Source organism: Rhinichthys klamathensis, unplaced genomic scaffold (assembly GCF_029890125.1).
Source record: "Rhinichthys klamathensis goyatoka isolate OS25496 unplaced genomic scaffold, OSU_Roscu_1.1 h1tg000677l_1, whole genome shotgun sequence".
In the NCBI taxonomy this organism is placed as follows: Eukaryota; Metazoa; Chordata; class Actinopteri; order Cypriniformes; family Leuciscidae; genus Rhinichthys; species Rhinichthys klamathensis.
Window position 1 is genome coordinate 187,700 of NW_026607109.1, and position 16,828 is coordinate 204,527.

At 34.9% G+C, this 16,828-nt stretch overlaps 1 protein-coding gene across 1 annotated transcript in view; it reads left to right on the forward strand.

Annotated features, from left to right (window-relative positions):
- The first annotated feature begins 2,432 nt into the window (after positions 1 to 2,432).
- zcchc24 (zinc finger, CCHC domain containing 24) overlaps positions 2,433 to 16,828 on the forward strand; it is a 28,431-nt gene continuing 14,035 nt past the window's right edge. The window contains exons 1-2 of the mRNA XM_056241806.1: positions 2,433 to 2,643; positions 5,687 to 5,887. Of these exons, the coding sequence (XP_056097781.1) occupies positions 2,467 to 2,643; positions 5,687 to 5,887 (378 nt within the window). The 5' untranslated portion in view covers positions 2,433 to 2,466. The remainder of the gene's footprint in view (positions 2,644 to 5,686; positions 5,888 to 16,828) is intronic.

The following is a 16,828-nucleotide window of genomic DNA, read 5'->3' on the forward strand; positions in this document are numbered from 1 at the left end:
TTAACAGAGGATCACATGACAGAAATGAAACTAGAGCATGAAACGAAACCGAAACAAGGTGTGACAACAAGTCAGAACTGAATAGTTGATATCATGACAGATCCCCATAGAAGTCAATGGCAATTTTTTTTTAAATGTGTTACTACTAACAAAAGAATTACCAGTCACTGTTGAAATAAGTACTAGAATCTAATGAATAACTAGTGTCTATTTTATACTAGTATCTAATGAGTAGTATCGGAAAAAAAAGAACTTGCATCTAATAAATAATACTATATCCTTTAAAAATGTAGTATCTAAATAATAAGCACTAGAAGCCTACTCAATGGAATAGATAGTAGCCTATCTAAAAAATAAGTACTATAGTGAAAATAGATACTAGTAGGGTTTTAAGGATTAAATGTTAAAACGCCGTGCCATAATAACAAAGCAGACGTGCCAAACACTCGATACATTGTTTTAACGTAGAAAACGATTGTAAAGGCAAAACTTACTTGGAGATGTGATGTGATGTGATGATGTGATGTGAGGAATGGACCTCGAGAGTTTGTTCTGAATGAAGAACGGAGGCGTCAGTCTGTATTTATACGCTCTTCTATCCAAGAGGCGTGTGTGCATTCCTTGAACAATGATGTTGTTTGAGTTGTTACCATGGGACGTTGATATAAATATTATAAATGCATTTTTGTTTTGTTTTACTACTTATATATAGTTTACTATTTTTATTTTATTAGAGGAAAACACCATTACTAAGAAATGTCAAGGCTTGCCCTGATCCTCACACAACTCTGCCATTAAGCCATATTAATCTCAGATTCCATCTAAGAAATTATTTAATTATTCCATGTTTCTTACAATATAAAATACTATTTATGTTAATATGTAATTTATATGAAAAAGTAAAGACACACACTCACTAGAGTTTCACATTTCACAGTGTTTTCTTTAGTCCGCCTGTAATGGACTCACATGAGCAGCAGAGGGCAGATCTACACCTGATCATGTGATCGCAACACACTTATACACAATACCTTATAGTCATTTATAATCATTATCATTTAAGGTTTAATTTGTGTAGTAATGTATGTACATTCTGTCAAAAAGATATTGAATCTCAGGAACATCTTTTTTTTGTTAAGTCCTTTTGGGACAGATTGTATGAGTGGTTGAAGATAAAAAATGCAAAACCTGCCTTTGACTATCACATGGTTAAGTCTGTATTTTTGCAAAACAAAGATATTTAATTTTTGTCTAATAGCCTAATACTGTATGTTGACTGTAGCCAAGTTTTATTTACACATATGTAGATGTCTTAAAGTTTCTCCATGTTTTGTTTTGAGGCATTTTACAATTATTTTACAATTTTATTTAAATCCTTAAAGGGGTGGTTGATTATGATTTCATTTTTCTAACTTTAGTTAGTGTGTAATGTTGCTGTTTGAGCATACACAACATCTGCAAAGTTACAACGCTCAAAGTTCAAAGCAAAGGGAGATATTATCTTTAAAGAAATCATTGGTTAAGGACTACAACAAACGGCTGGTAGGAACTACACGAGCTTCCTCTCGGGTTTGGCATCTTACAACAGTTCCCACACGAGCAATTTATAGATTATCATGACAGAATGTGCTAATCAAAGAAACTAACCATCCAGAAACGTCCTGTTGCTCTACATGTTGTCACTTCTTCTTGAGTCTCTCCAACTTTGTCTGACTAAATAAAAGAAGCTCCGCTCATTTGCATCTAAAGGGAATTTTCCATTTTTTTATTTTTTCTTCTTGTTTTAGATATGCTTGAGATAGATATGTTTTAGATATAGAATTTGATAATTCCAAAAGTCTAACATCCCTCAAAATCAAGTTCCAAACTACCTAAATCAGTTTAAATTGTGCAGTGTTGAAGAATATCCAGAGCATGAAAACCTGTTGATTTTAGTGCTGATAAATAAAATATTTAATAGTTTACTCATTGTAAACTAGGTCACAATAAGTATATTTACTTTGACCTCATGGGTAATGTTAAAAGTTTGACACAATTCAGATGCAGCCAAAGTGTTTTTTTGTTTTGTTTTTGTTTTACATTAGGCTGCACATTAAAATTGTTCAATCAACATTTTTGCTCGGGAAAATTCAGTAGTCACTGGATAATATTGGTAATAACTGACACTCCTTGGAATCCTCGAAATTGTGAAGTGCGTGTATTTTAATATTAAATATGATATGTTGACGTTTCTTGGAAACCTTCCAATGGCGAATCAACAGCTTATGAATATTCATCACCATCATCGTCATCATCATCATCATCCAACCCTCCAGCACAGGATTGGTAAATTGCGGTTTAACTTTCCTCCTCAGAGCTCGAGCTGCACGAACTGTCCCGTCTGTCATTCTGCAACAATGGACTCAGTGTGAGCCAACAGACACAATCCCTTTTTATTTGATTTGAAAGTGGATTTATCATTGGAAGATGAGTTTGGGTTCAGCTCTAGACTCGGTTTATCAGCCCGCGCAACTCTTAAACTGGGTGTATCTGTCGCTGCAGGATTTGAAGAGAAATAATGACGAGTTTACAGCATCTGACGAGAACTATTACAACAGCAAACCTGCTCACGTCATCAGCAGCTTCATGCACGAGCGCAGAGAGGTGATGACATCACGACTATCTATCTATCTATCTATCTATCTATCTATCTATCTATCTATCTATCTATCTATCTATCTATCTATCTATCTATCTATCTATCTATCTATCTATCTATCTATCTATCTATCTATCTATCTATCTATCTATCTGTCTATCTGTCTGTCTGTCGTTCTATCTATCTATCTATCTATCTATCTATCTATCTATCTATCTATCTATCTATCTATCTATCTATCTATCTATCTATCTATCTATCTATCTATCTATCTATCTATCTGTCTGTCTGTCTGTCTGTCGTTCTATCTATCTATCTATCTATCTATCTATCTATCTATCTATCTATCTATCTAATCTATCTATCTATCTATCTATCTATCTATCTATCTATCTATCTATCTATCTATCTATCTATCATCTATCTATCTATCTATCTATCTATCTATCTATCTATCTATCTATCTATCTGTCTGTCGTTCTATCTATCTATCTATCTATCTATCTATCTATCTATCTATCTATCTATCTATCTATCTATCTATCTATCTATCTATATGTCTGTAGTTCTATCTATCTATCTATCCATCTATCTAATCTATCTATCATCTATCTATCTATCTATCTATCTATCTATCTATCTATCTATCTATCTATCTATCTATCTATCTATCTAATCTATCTATCTATCATCTATCTATCTATCTATCTATCTATCTATCTATCTATCTATCTATCTATCTATCTATCTATCTATCTATCTATCTATCTATCTATCTATCTGTCGTTCTATCTATCTATCTATCTATCTATCTATCTATCTATCTATCTATCTATCTATCTATCTATATGTCTGTAGTTCTATCTATCTATCTATCTATCCATCTATCTAATCTATCTATCTATCTATCTATCTATCTATCTATCTATCTATCTATCTATCTATCTATCTATCTATCTATCTATCTATCTATATGTCTGTAGTTCTATCTATCTATCTATCTATCCATCTATCTAATCTATCTATCTATCTATCTATCTATCTATCTATCTATCTATCTATCATGATGTTTCTATAATAATCACATGTTCAGACAGATGCATGTGGTCTTACTATAGCTAATTATAGTTACAGGAATATATTCTAGTCCTGCAGAACTGGACGCATTAGAAAACTGCATGAAACTTAAATAAATGGATGAAATAAAGTTCTTCAGTTCCTCCTCTGAGTGGGCAGTCGGGGGTTTATGGGTTAACAGGATCACTGTTGGTGTAGTAGAGCATCATGAGTATTTGTGCAGAGAACGAGTGAGAAACGCTGCTTGAATGACTGGTTTCACTTGGGTCCAGCTGTGCACAAGCTTCTCCCACAATGCACCTCTGGCTCAGGTTTACTGTAACTGGTGCAGTTGGACTGGGAAACTGTCTGAACACTTCATCTGCTCCTGTTTAGTTTCATTACTCTGAAAATGACGAGCTTACTGTGAATTGGGCTCTTGATAATAAATCAGTCTTTAAGTAACAAAGACGTACCATTTTGGACAACAAACACTGAATAACTTGTGAATAACATGGTGTATGAACACAATAGTTCAGTACCATGGTAAATAAACCCCCTAAATCTTAGTCTTATACCATTATTCAAACATGGCACCCCTTTATTGCAAGTGTTAGTGTTATGGAAAGAATGAAATATCCGTTACTTTGGCTTTAGAAAGCACAAATAAAACAGGCTGAATGGGGTCAACCGAATGAAAAACCACAGTTTTGGCTGAAAAGATTTGAAACTTTAGTGGTTTGGCTCCAAATATGCAGCGTGGGAAAACATCTGGGTTCAGCATTCATATTATAGGTGCATAAAATCATCATTCTGGAACAGTGATATATATGAGATATGAAAAATGCAGGCTGTGGTTTATATACCTGATGATGCACGTGTTTGTTTGTGTGTGTGTGTGTCTGTGTGTGTGTGTGTGTGTGTGTCTGTGTGAGTGTGTGTGTGTGTGTGTCTGTGTGTGTGTGTCTCTGTGTCTGTGTGTGTGTGTGTGTGTGTGTGTGTGTGTGTGTGTGCTGCTTTCTGATGTGTCTGCTAGCAGATACACATGCACATAATGTAGCATACTACTTTTACATAATGCAAATGTATTTTTTAAATGTTTATCAGTGCATGTTGCATACTATTTAACATGCTTTAAATAAAATAGTATAGAGTATGTAGTGCTCAATATGAAGTTGGCTAATATTCCACTCCGCACATATGCCTTCTGTTTCCGCACATGACCACATCTCATGAGACAGACTGAGGAAAAAGAGATCGGAGAATCATGTGGCAAAGTTTGTCTTCCTGAGGAAAGTGGAACATTCTCTCTCACACAGATCATCTGGAGAGAGGGAATCAGACCAGAAAACCACGGAGAAAAAAAGATAAACAATCAATTAAAGCGTTTATTAAAAAACAGAGGAATTAATTTCTAATCAAGCGAAAACAACAGTGGTCAGACACACCTACTGGCAGCTCGGGGGAAATAAAGTAAATATTTAAGAAAATGTCCATACTGAATAAGGGCAGTATAAAAGAGAAATATAAAAAGAAATGCAAATGCATTCTATCCAAAGTGACTTGCATTGCATTCAAAGCATGATTATTATTGTTAACTAAAAACAAAAAAAATATTATCGTTACTAATAATGGTTAACTGAAGTAAAATAAAATATAAAAAAACTAAAACATATTTTATTTCAGGTAATAACTATAAATAAACTTATTTAAACTTATATGTTTTTTTAATGAAAACTATATAGAGATATTTTTTTTAAAAGAGACTAAAACACAATTAAATGACTTTATAATACTTTCTTTTACTTTTAATAATACTTTTTATAATAAAAATACTCAAAATGGAAACATTAAATTATATTGCATTTATAATCTAAATGTAACAATTCCTATTATATTACATTGAAAGTTGTGCATGCATACCAAGGTGATTTACTAGATTTGTCAGAATACTGGATACCACAATGCAACGTGTTTTCTTTCTCTCCACAGACTCTGTGTAGCAGCTTATATGAGGGCTCGTCTCCCTACGGTTCACTGAACGACATCGTGGAGGGTCTGAGTTTACTGACGGACAACTTCTCCGACCTCTCGCTCGCCTGTGAACCCAGAAAACTGTACAAGAAGCCTCCGCCAAACTACCTGTGCCACCTGTGCTTCAACAAGGGCCACTACATCAAAGACTGTCCGCAGGTGAACACACACACACACACACACTGCACACCTGAGCTCATCTACACCTGTCAATCATAATCTCAGGATTTATAAAATAACATTCAAAAACAAAACACCTAACTTTATATCACTAAAATGAGAAGGAAGGCGTCTTAAATGCAGGCCAAGAAGCTGTCAGTCAAAAACTGAGTAGCCAATGAGAACACACCAATGCTGCTAGCCCCGCCCCCACAAGGGATTTGTGTGTAACTGACCTGCATTACAAAATTTTACCCATAATTCATTGCAACCCATCTATCTGGCTGTTAGCATGAGCAGCTGTAATGAGTGCCAGATGAACCTTTCGTGTTTATGAAAGACGATACAGTTTCTTGCCTTTCATGACATCATAGGCTGTCATAGATGAGGGAAAGTCCAGCGAATTCTGCCAAACACACATCAGTGAGCAGCGCGTCATCTCAAGAAACCGAGGGAAAACCTTTTATTAGAACGATGGAGTGATTTAGATCTTTGCCCTCCACAAAATCTACTGTCTCAACATTGTAATTAATCTCAGGTGACACGAAAGAAAAGGCGATAACAAGAGATGAAACGTCCTGAGAAACAACAGCTGTGATCTCTGAGGTACATGCCGATTCCTGCTTTAAATCAGGACAATCAGATCAAAAACACCTTTATTTTAAACTTACGGAAAGAACTTCAGAAGAACTTTTTTGACATTAGATATACATTGAATCTTTAAAAGATATTAAGAGTTTGAATGGAGACACGAAAATGAGTAGACCTTACAACTTTTTCTCAGTTTTTCTGCAAAACTCTCATCCAGACCCCCTAACAACCACATAGGAACATGCTAGTAACCACCCAAAACCCCCTTGCAAGCAATTAGCAACCACCTAGCAACACCTTAGCAACCACCCAGAACACCCTAGAACAACACCCTAGCAACTGCCTAGCAACAAAACAGAACATCCTAGAAACTGCATATTAAAATCCTAGAAACCCTCCAGAACACCATAGCAATCACCCTAGTTACTCCATAGCAACTATACCTAGAAACCACCCAGAACACCCTAACATCCACTCCGAACAGCTTAGCAACCCCCTAGCAACCAAACAGAGCACCCTAGAAACTGCACATCAACATCCTAGCAACCACCTAGTAACCATCCAGAACATCATAGCAATCACCCTAGTAACTGCATAGCAACTACCTAGCAACCTCCCAGAACACCCTAGAACCAACATTTAGAATAGCTTAGCAACCTCCACAGCAACTATCCAGCAACACTTTAGCAACTGCCTAGCAACCACACAAAACACCCTAGAAACTGCATTTCAACATCCTAGCAACCACTTGGAACACCCTAGCAACCACCTTGCAATTGTATAGCAACACCCGAACAACCACCCAAAACACCCTATCAACTGGATATCAATACTTTAGCAACATAGCAACACCCTAGCAACCACCCAGAACACCCTGAGATCCACAAAACTCTGTAAACTCAGAATTCTGAGAAAAAAGCCAAAATTCCGAGAAAAAAGCCAGAATTGCCGTTATCTACTTTACACATCTCCTGCCAGGAGTTGGTGGGAGTTTTTCACCCAGACGTTTAGCTGTTTGTGTTTTGCCTGTCCACCTGTCAGTGTCCGTCTCACTGAAACCCAACACTGGAACAGCTGGACACAAAGACCTGCAGAATAAAGGAACAGGATTTATATTTGATTTTCTTTTTTGACTGGATGGACGAATATTATTCACATATGTTGACACAAAATCTTAAAAACATCCTAAATAAACTTCTAATGGTACATTTTTCACATATGAGTCAGAACGGAGGTTCTCTTAAGTATATGGTCTGTTTTTGTCTCTTATTTGAATTGTGAGCTTTAAATCATCACTTACTCTTCAACCCTGTAGCGTTGCAGTTACCGCCCAACTAGTTTTATTTACTCGCCAACTTTAAGTGTTGGTTTTGGACTCTGAGAACAATACTCTGACACAGATCTTCCCCTCATTAAAGGACACTCTCTCGTGACCTTCCACCAGTATGTTATATTTCAGCAGTAATTCTATAATCCAGTATCTTCTTTCCCCACAGTTATCACATTTACCTGAAGAACGTTAAAGTGCTGAAGACATCTGTTGTTTGTGCAGGTTGTCGTGAAACTGATCCTCAAAATTGAATTAGAAACACACTTCACTCAAGTACGTGAACACAAACACTTCTAGCTACACAAGCACAATTTAATGCTTTGTTAAATCATTCAGAATGTAATTTATAATAGCATGCAAGTACGTCTTGCATTCTCATTATAGCCATAATGTATCTGGCATCAGTGTAAACTTCTTCTATGGTCGGGTTTCTCTTATTTTTTAGGGTAAAGCAACAGTTTGAATGTTTAACTGAGCAAGTTAAAGTTATGTAGGCATGTTTATAGCTAGAAATGAAAATAATAACATCAAAAATAACATCAATTTGTGGTTTAATGTGATGGTATACCGTCCCCTTGAGTGCTATAATGCAGGAATGCAGGTTAAGGTTGTTGAGTGGGACTCCATGCTTGAAATGCTTCTGCGTTTGTGTACTTGTGGAAAGTATGATTCTGGCAGTTTGTATGATCTGAGTAATATTGAAGCTTGTTTTCCTCCTCGGAGTAAAAAATATAAAAATGGTAATTGCGACTTTTTATCTCACAATTTGGACTTATTTCCTCTTAATTCTGAGAAAAAAGTCAGAATTGCGAGATATAAACTCAGAATTGCAAGGAGAAAATTCAGAATTGCAAGATGTAAACTCAGAATTGTGAGGAAAAAAGTAATAATTGTGAGATGTAAACTCAGAATTGTGAGGAAAAAAGTAATAATTGCAAGAAAAAAGTAATAATTGTGAGATGTAAACTCAGAATTGTGAGGAAAAAAGTAATAATTGCGAGATGTAAACTCAGAATTGTGAGGAAAAAAGTAATAATTGCGAGAAAAAAGTAATAATTGCGAGATGTAAACTCAGAATTGTGAGGAAAAAAGTAATAATTCCGAGAAAAAAGTAATAATTGTGAGATGTAAACTCAGAATTCTGAGAAAAAAGTAATAATTGCGAGAAAAAAAGTAATAATTGTGAGATGTAAACTCAGAATTCTGAGAAAAAAGTAATAATTGTGAGAAAAAAGTAATAATTGTGAGATGTAAACTCAGAATTCTGAGAAAAAAGTAATAATTGCGAGAAAAAAGTAATAATTGCGAGATGTAAACTCAGAATTTTGAGGAAAAAAGTAATAATTGCGAGAAAAAAGTAATAATTGTGAGATGTAAACTATGAATTCTGAGAAAAAAGTAATAATTGCGAGAAAAAAGTAATAATTGTGAGATGTAAACTCAGAATTCTGAGAAAAAAGTAATAATTGCGAGAAAAAAGTAATAATTGTGAGATGTAAACTCAGAATTCTGAGAAAAAAGTAATAATTGCGAGAAAAAATTAATAATTGTGAGATGTAAACTCAGAATTCTGAGAAAAAAGTAATAATTGCGAGAAAAAAGTAATAATTGCGAGATGTAAACACAGAATTCAGAGAAAAAAAGTAATAATTGTGAGATGTAAACACAGAATTCAGAGAAAAAAAGTAATAATTGCGAGATGTAAACTCAGAATTGTGAGGAAAAAAGTAATAATTGCGAGAAAAAAGTAATAATTGCGAGATGTAAACTCAGAATTCCGAGAAAAAAAGTAATAATTGCGAGATGAAAATTTAGAATTGTGAGGAAAAAAGTAATAATTGCGAGAAAAAAGTAATAATTGTGAGATGTAAACTCAGAATTGTGAGGAAAAAAGTAATAATTGCGAGAAAAAAGTAATAATTGTGAGATGTAAACTCAGAATTGTGAGGAAAAAAGTAATAATTGCGAGAAAAAAGTAATAATTGTGAGATGTAAACTCAGAATTCTGAGAAAAAAGTAATAATTGCGAGAAAAAAGTAATAATTGCGAGATGTAAACACAGAATTCAGAGAAAAAAAGTAATAATTGTGAGATGTAAACACAGAATTCAGAGAAAAAAAGTAATAATTGTGAGATGTAAACTCAGAATTGTGAGGAAAAAAGTAATAATTGCGAGAAAAAAGTAATAATTGCGAGATGTAAACTCAGAATTCCGAGAAAAAAAGTAATAATTGCGAGATGTAAACTCAGAATTGTGAGGAAAAAAGTAATAATTGCGAGAAAAAAGTAATAATTGTGAGATGTAAACTCAGAATTCCGAGAAAAAAAGCAATAATTGGGAGATGTAAACTCAGAATTGTGAGGAAAAAAGTAATAATTGTGAGATGTGAACTCAGAATTCTGAGAAAAAAGTAATAATTCCGAGAAAAAAGTAATAATTGCGAGATGTAAACTCAGAATTCCGAGAAAAAAGTAATAATTGAGAAATGTAAACTCAGAATTCCGAGAAAAAAGTAATAATTGCGAGAAAAAAGTAATAATTGCGAAATGTAAACTCAGAATTCTGAGAAAAAAGTAATAATTGCGAGAAAAAAGTAGTAATTGTGAGATGTAAACTTAGAATTGTGTGGAAAAAAGTAATAATTGTGAGAAACAAGTAATAATTGTGAGATGTAAACTCAGAATTCTGAGAAAAAAGTAATAATTGCGAGAAAAAAGTAATAATTGCGAGATGTAAACTCAGAATTGTGAGGAAAAAAGTAATAATTGTGAGAAACAAGTAATAATTGTGAGATGTAAACTCAGAATTCCGAGAAAAAAAGTAATAATTGCGAGATGTAAACTCAGAATTCCGAGAAAAAAGTAATAATTGCGAAATGTAAACTCAGAATTCCGAGAAAAAAGTAATAATTGCGAGAAAAAAGTAATAATTGCGAAATGTAAACTCAGAATTCTGAGAAAAAAGTAATAATTGCGAGAAAAAAGTAGTAATTGTGAAATGTAAACTCAGAATTGTGAGGAAAAAAGTAATAATTGCGAGAAAAAAGTAATAATTGTGAGATGTAAACTCAGAATTGTGAGGAAAAAAGTAATAATTGCGAGAAACAAGTAATAATTGTGAGATGTAAACTCAGAATTCCGAGAAAAAAAGTAATAATTGCGAGATGTAAACTCATAATTCTGAGAAAAAAGTAATAATTGCGAGAAAAAAGTAATAATTGTGAGATGTAAACTCAGAATTCTGAGAAAAAAGTAATAATTGCGAGAAAAAAGTAATAATTGCGAGATGTAAACTCAGAATTCTGAGAAAAAAGTAATAATTGCGAGAAAAAAGTAATAATTGCGAGATGTAAACTCAGAATTCCGAGAAAAAAAGTAATAATTGCGAGATGTAAACTCAGAATTCCGAGAAAAAAGTAATAATTGCGAGAAAAAGTAATAATTGCCAAATGTAAACTCAGAATTCTGAGAAAAAAAGTAATAATTGCAAGAAAAGAGTAATAATTGCGAAATGTAAACTCAGAATTGTGAGGAAAAAAGTAATAATTGCGAGAAAAAAGTAATAATTGTGAGATGTAAACTCAGAATTGAGAGGAAAAAAGTAATAATTGCGAGAAAAAAGTAATAATTGCGAGAAAAAAGTAATAATTGTGAGATGTAAACTCAGAATTGTGAGGAAAAAGTAATAATTGCGAGAAAAAAGTAATAATTGTGAGATGTAAACTCAGAATTCTGAGAAAAAAGTAATAATTGCGAGAAAAAAGTAATAATTGCGAGATGTAAACTCAGAATTCCGAGAAAAAAAGTAATAATTGCGAGATGTAAACTCAGAATTCCGAGAAAAAAGTAATAATTGCGAGAAAAAGTAATAATTGCCAAATGTAAACTCAGAATTCTGAGAAAAAAAGTAATAATTGCAAGAAAAGAGTAATAATTGCGAAATGTAAACTCAGAATTGTGAGGAAAAAAGTAATAATTGCGAGAAAAAAGTAATAATTGTGAGATGTAAACTCAGAATTGAGAGGAAAAAAGTAATAATTGCGAGAAAAAAGTAATAATTGCGAGAAAAAAGTAATAATTGTGAGATGTAAACTCAGAATTGTGAGGAAAAAAGTAATAATTGCAAAAAAAAGTAATAATTGCGAGAAAAAAGTAATAATTGTGAGATGTAAACTCAGAATTGAGAGGAAAATAGTAATAATTGCGAGAAAAAAGTAATAATTGCGAGAAAAAAGTAATAATTGTGAGATGTAAACTCAGAATTGTGAGGAAAAAAGTAATAATTGTGAGAAACAAGTAATAATTGTGAGATGTAAACTCAGAATTCCGAGAAAAAAAGTAATAATTGCGAGATGTAAACTCAGAATTCCGAGAAAAAAGTAATAATTGCGAAATGTAAACTCAGAATTCCGAGAAAAAAGTAATAATTGCGAGAAAAAAGTAATAATTGCGAAATGTAAACTCAGAATTCTGAGAAAAAAGTAATAATTGCGAGAAAAAAGTAGTAATTGTGAAATGTAAACTCAGAATTGTGAGGAAAAAAGTAATAATTGCGAGAAAAAAGTAATAATTGTGAGATGTAAACTCAGAATTGTGAGGAAAAAAGTAATAATTGCGAGAAACAAGTAATAATTGTGAGATGTAAACTCAGAATTCCGAGAAAAAAAGTAATAATTGCGAGATGTAAACTCATAATTCTGAGAAAAAAGTAATAATTGCGAGAAAAAAGTAATAATTGTGAGATGTAAACTCAGAATTCTGAGAAAAAAGTAATAATTGCGAGAAAAAAGTAATAATTGCGAGATGTAAACTCAGAATTCTGAGAAAAAAGTAATAATTGCGAGAAAAAAGTAATAATTGCGAGATGTAAACTCAGAATTCCGAGAAAAAAAGTAATAATTGCGAGATGTAAACTCAGAATTCCGAGAAAAAAGTAATAATTGCGAGAAAAAGTAATAATTGCCAAATGTAAACTCAGAATTCTGAGAAAAAAAGTAATAATTGCAAGAAAAGAGTAATAATTGCGAAATGTAAACTCAGAATTGTGAGGAAAAAAGTAATAATTGCGAGAAAAAAGTAATAATTGTGAGATGTAAACTCAGAATTGAGAGGAAAAAAGTAATAATTGCGAGAAAAAAGTAATAATTGCGAGAAAAAAGTAATAATTGTGAGATGTAAACTCAGAATTGTGAGGAAAAAGTAATAATTGCGAGAAAAAAGTAATAATTGTGAGATGTAAACTCAGAATTCTGAGAAAAAAGTAATAATTGCGAGAAAAAAGTAATAATTGCGAGATGTAAACTCAGAATTCCGAGAAAAAAAGTAATAATTGCGAGATGTAAACTCAGAATTCCGAGAAAAAAGTAATAATTGCGAGAAAAAGTAATAATTGCCAAATGTAAACTCAGAATTCTGAGAAAAAAAGTAATAATTGCAAGAAAAGAGTAATAATTGCGAAATGTAAACTCAGAATTGTGAGGAAAAAAGTAATAATTGCGAGAAAAAAGTAATAATTGTGAGATGTAAACTCAGAATTGAGAGGAAAAAAGTAATAATTGCGAGAAAAAAGTAATAATTGCGAGAAAAAAGTAATAATTGTGAGATGTAAACTCAGAATTGTGAGGAAAAAAGTAATAATTGCAAAAAAAAAGTAATAATTGCGAGAAAAAAGTAATAATTGTGAGATGTAAACTCAGAATTGAGAGGAAAATAGTAATAATTGCGAGAAAAAAGTAATAATTGCGAGAAAAAAGTAATAATTGTGAGATGTAAACTCAGAATTGTGAGGAAAAAGTAATAATTGGGAGAAAAACTAATAATTGCGAAATGTAAATGTAAAAAAGTCTTTTTTATGGCTTTTTCTATGGCACTTCCCGTCCAGTGTGTGACTGCCTTTTGACTTAAGCTAGTAATTAACCGCCTAACAACCACCCAGATCTCCTTAGCGACCACATTACAACATACTAGTTACATACTAGTAACCATACAAATCTCCATAGCATTGAGTCAGTGAGTGTTAATGTGAGAGTGTTAAACACTGGACACATTCTCTGTTATTCAGTCAAATAATGTGACACATCTTCTGTCTGTGTGTGTGTGTGTGTGTGTGTGGGGAAACCCACAGAAATGTGTATATAAGCCAGAACACTGAATGTAAATCTCTCATGCTGTGGGACAGGAACACATGTGTGTTTGACAGAGACGTTACTCTACTACAAATACTGTCAGGCTTCCAACACCATACAAATACTCCATTCAACTCATATAAATATCTTAAAAAGATTGTCTTATTAGTAAAGTTTAAGAGGATATTAAAATATATAACTCCCTTTGGCATGATTGGCTGGATCATGGCCAACAGTGAGGCGTGTGAAACTGATTTAATTTATTACATGTAGAGCAAATGTTGGCTGTGGTTTTTGGACTTATTAAAATGATTAAAACTGTGTTATTAATATGAATGAAATGAAATATGAATGTTTAAAATTCTTTACCTGGAGGAAAATATATGGTTCAGAAGTTTCTCCTTCATTGTGTAATGGAGTATAATGTTATGTTTTATTGTGTTAATAATAGCTGTCATGTGCAGTTCAGATCATTTGGTGTTGGATGAATATCACAGTGAAATTACTTGCAAATTTTATTTCTTATAGTCTCTTCTGCTCACCAAGGCTGCGTTTATCTGGCCAAAAATTCAGTAATATTGTGAAATATTAATTTAAAATAGCTGTTTTATATTTTTCAGCATCATTACTCCAGTCTTCAGTGTCACATGATCCTTCAGAAATCACTCTAATATGATGATCTGATGCTCAAGAAACATTTATGATTATTATCAAACTGTGTTGCTTCATATTTTTGCGGAAACTGTGATAGATTTTATTTTTCAGGATTCGTTGATGTTAAAAAGTTCAAAAGACAAGCATTTATTTGCAATCAGACATATTTTGTAATGTTATAAATGTCTTTAATGCGTCCTCGCTGAATAACAGTTTTCATTACTGATCCCACATTTCCCAAACTTTAAGTTTCTCTGACTGAGTTTTGCTCAGTGAAGTTGAAACAGCATGTTCACGTTCGTCATGTTTTTAATGAGAGGCGTGGACAAGGGAAGAGGTTCGGGAGGAGGAACACACGTTCTCCACTGGATCTCATTGTTCGCTCTGATGGGATCCAGATGGACGAGAGCTGGCGAAAGCCAATCGGCACGCGGAGAATCTCCACTGTGGAACTCTGGGAAAACAAATCCGTGCGGCCGACGGGAAGTCTTTGCACGCTAGATTGAGGTTTAGATTGGTAACTGTTATTACAGTGTTTGCAAGGTTAATAATCCAAAAACAAATGTCCTCATGTGTCCAATGTAAATAATACTGCATTCAGTCTGCTCAAAAAGTCGCTAGATGATGTCATATTTAATTTGCATATTCATTGAATATGTGCACACGACAAAATTACTACGATTAAAGAATTCAGAAAATTCCAAATATCAATGATGCTAAGATCACACTGGTGTTTGCTTGAGAATCATTTCATTAGACGTCCAAACTCTCTGAGTTTAGTTTACCAGATCGAAACAGTCTTTTACTCCTTCTAAAGGGGCTGTGTGTGTGTGTGTGTGGGTGGGTATGTGTGTGTGGGAGTGTGTGTGTGATAAGCCCCTTTCACACAGAGATTCCGGAAAATACACGGATAAAGTGACCCGGGATTTGACCCGGGTTCGTTTGATTTGGCTTCATTCACACTGCCAGTGATTTGCCGGAATCAGAGAGCGCGTTCACACACAACCCGCGTATGTTCCGGAGAGACGCGTGACGTTGGATGTGACGGGTCTCTACTTCAGTCCAGTTTGCAGACATTTTTCGTTCTTTCTTGTATCGATGACAAACACAAACTTTCTTCTAGAGTAACTGAGTCGCACGATAACTACGTCATTGCAAAGGCTCGTGAATCCTCACTACGACACACCCCTTATACGGCATTGGTTCTGGCTTTTGTTCACACAGCGCGCGTTCCGGGTCTGAACACGGCAATGTTACTAGGTCCCCAACCCGGCATCAGTCCCGGGTCGTGTTTGCGTTCACACAGCGCTGTGTGAAAGGGGCTTTAGTATGCGTGTGAGAGTGTGTGTGTGTTTGGGGGGGAGGGAGTGTGTATATGTGTGTGTGTGTGGGTATGTGTGTGTGTGGGAGTGTGTGTGTTAGTATGCGTGTGTGAGTGTGTGTGTGTGGGGGGGGAGTGTGTGAGAGTGTATGAGTGCGTGTGTGTTAGTATGCGTGTGTGAGTGTGTGTGGGGGGGGGTGTGTGGGTGTGTGTGTGGGTATGTGTGTGTGTGTGGGGGGGAGGGAGTGTGTATATGTGTGTGTGTGTGTGGGTATGTGTGTGTGTGTGAGTGTGAGTGTGTGTGTGTGTGGGGGGGGGGAGTGTGTGGGAGTGTATGAGTGCGTGTGTGTGTGTGTGGGGGGGGAGTGTGTGTGTGTGTTGGGGCGGGGGTGTGGGTGGGTGTGGGTGGGTAAGTGTGTGGGAGTGTGTATATGTGTGTGTGGGGGGGAGTGTGTGTGTTAGTATGCGTGTGTGAGTGTGTGTGTGTGTGTGTGTGTGGGAGTGTGTGAGTGCGTGTGTGTTAGTATGCGTGTGTGTGTGTGTGGGAGTGTGTGTGTGTGGGGGGGAGGGAGTGTGTATATGTGTTTGTGTGTGTGGGTATGTGTGTGTGTGTGAGTGTGAGTGTGTGTGTGTGTGGGGGGGGAGTGTGTGGGAGTGTATGAGTGCGTGTGTGTGTGTGGGGGGGGGAGTGTGTGTGTGTGTTGGGGGGGGGTGTGGGTGGGTAAGTGTGTGGGAGTGTGTATATGTGTGTGTGGGGGGGAGTGTGTGTGTTAGTATGCGTGTGTGTGGGAGTGTGTGAGTGCGTGTGTGTTAGTATGCGTGTGTGTGTGTGTGTGTGGGAGTGTGTGTGTGTGTGGGGGGGGGAGTGTGTGTGTGTGTGGGAGTGTGTGAGTGTGTGGGGGGGAGTGTGTGTGTGTGTG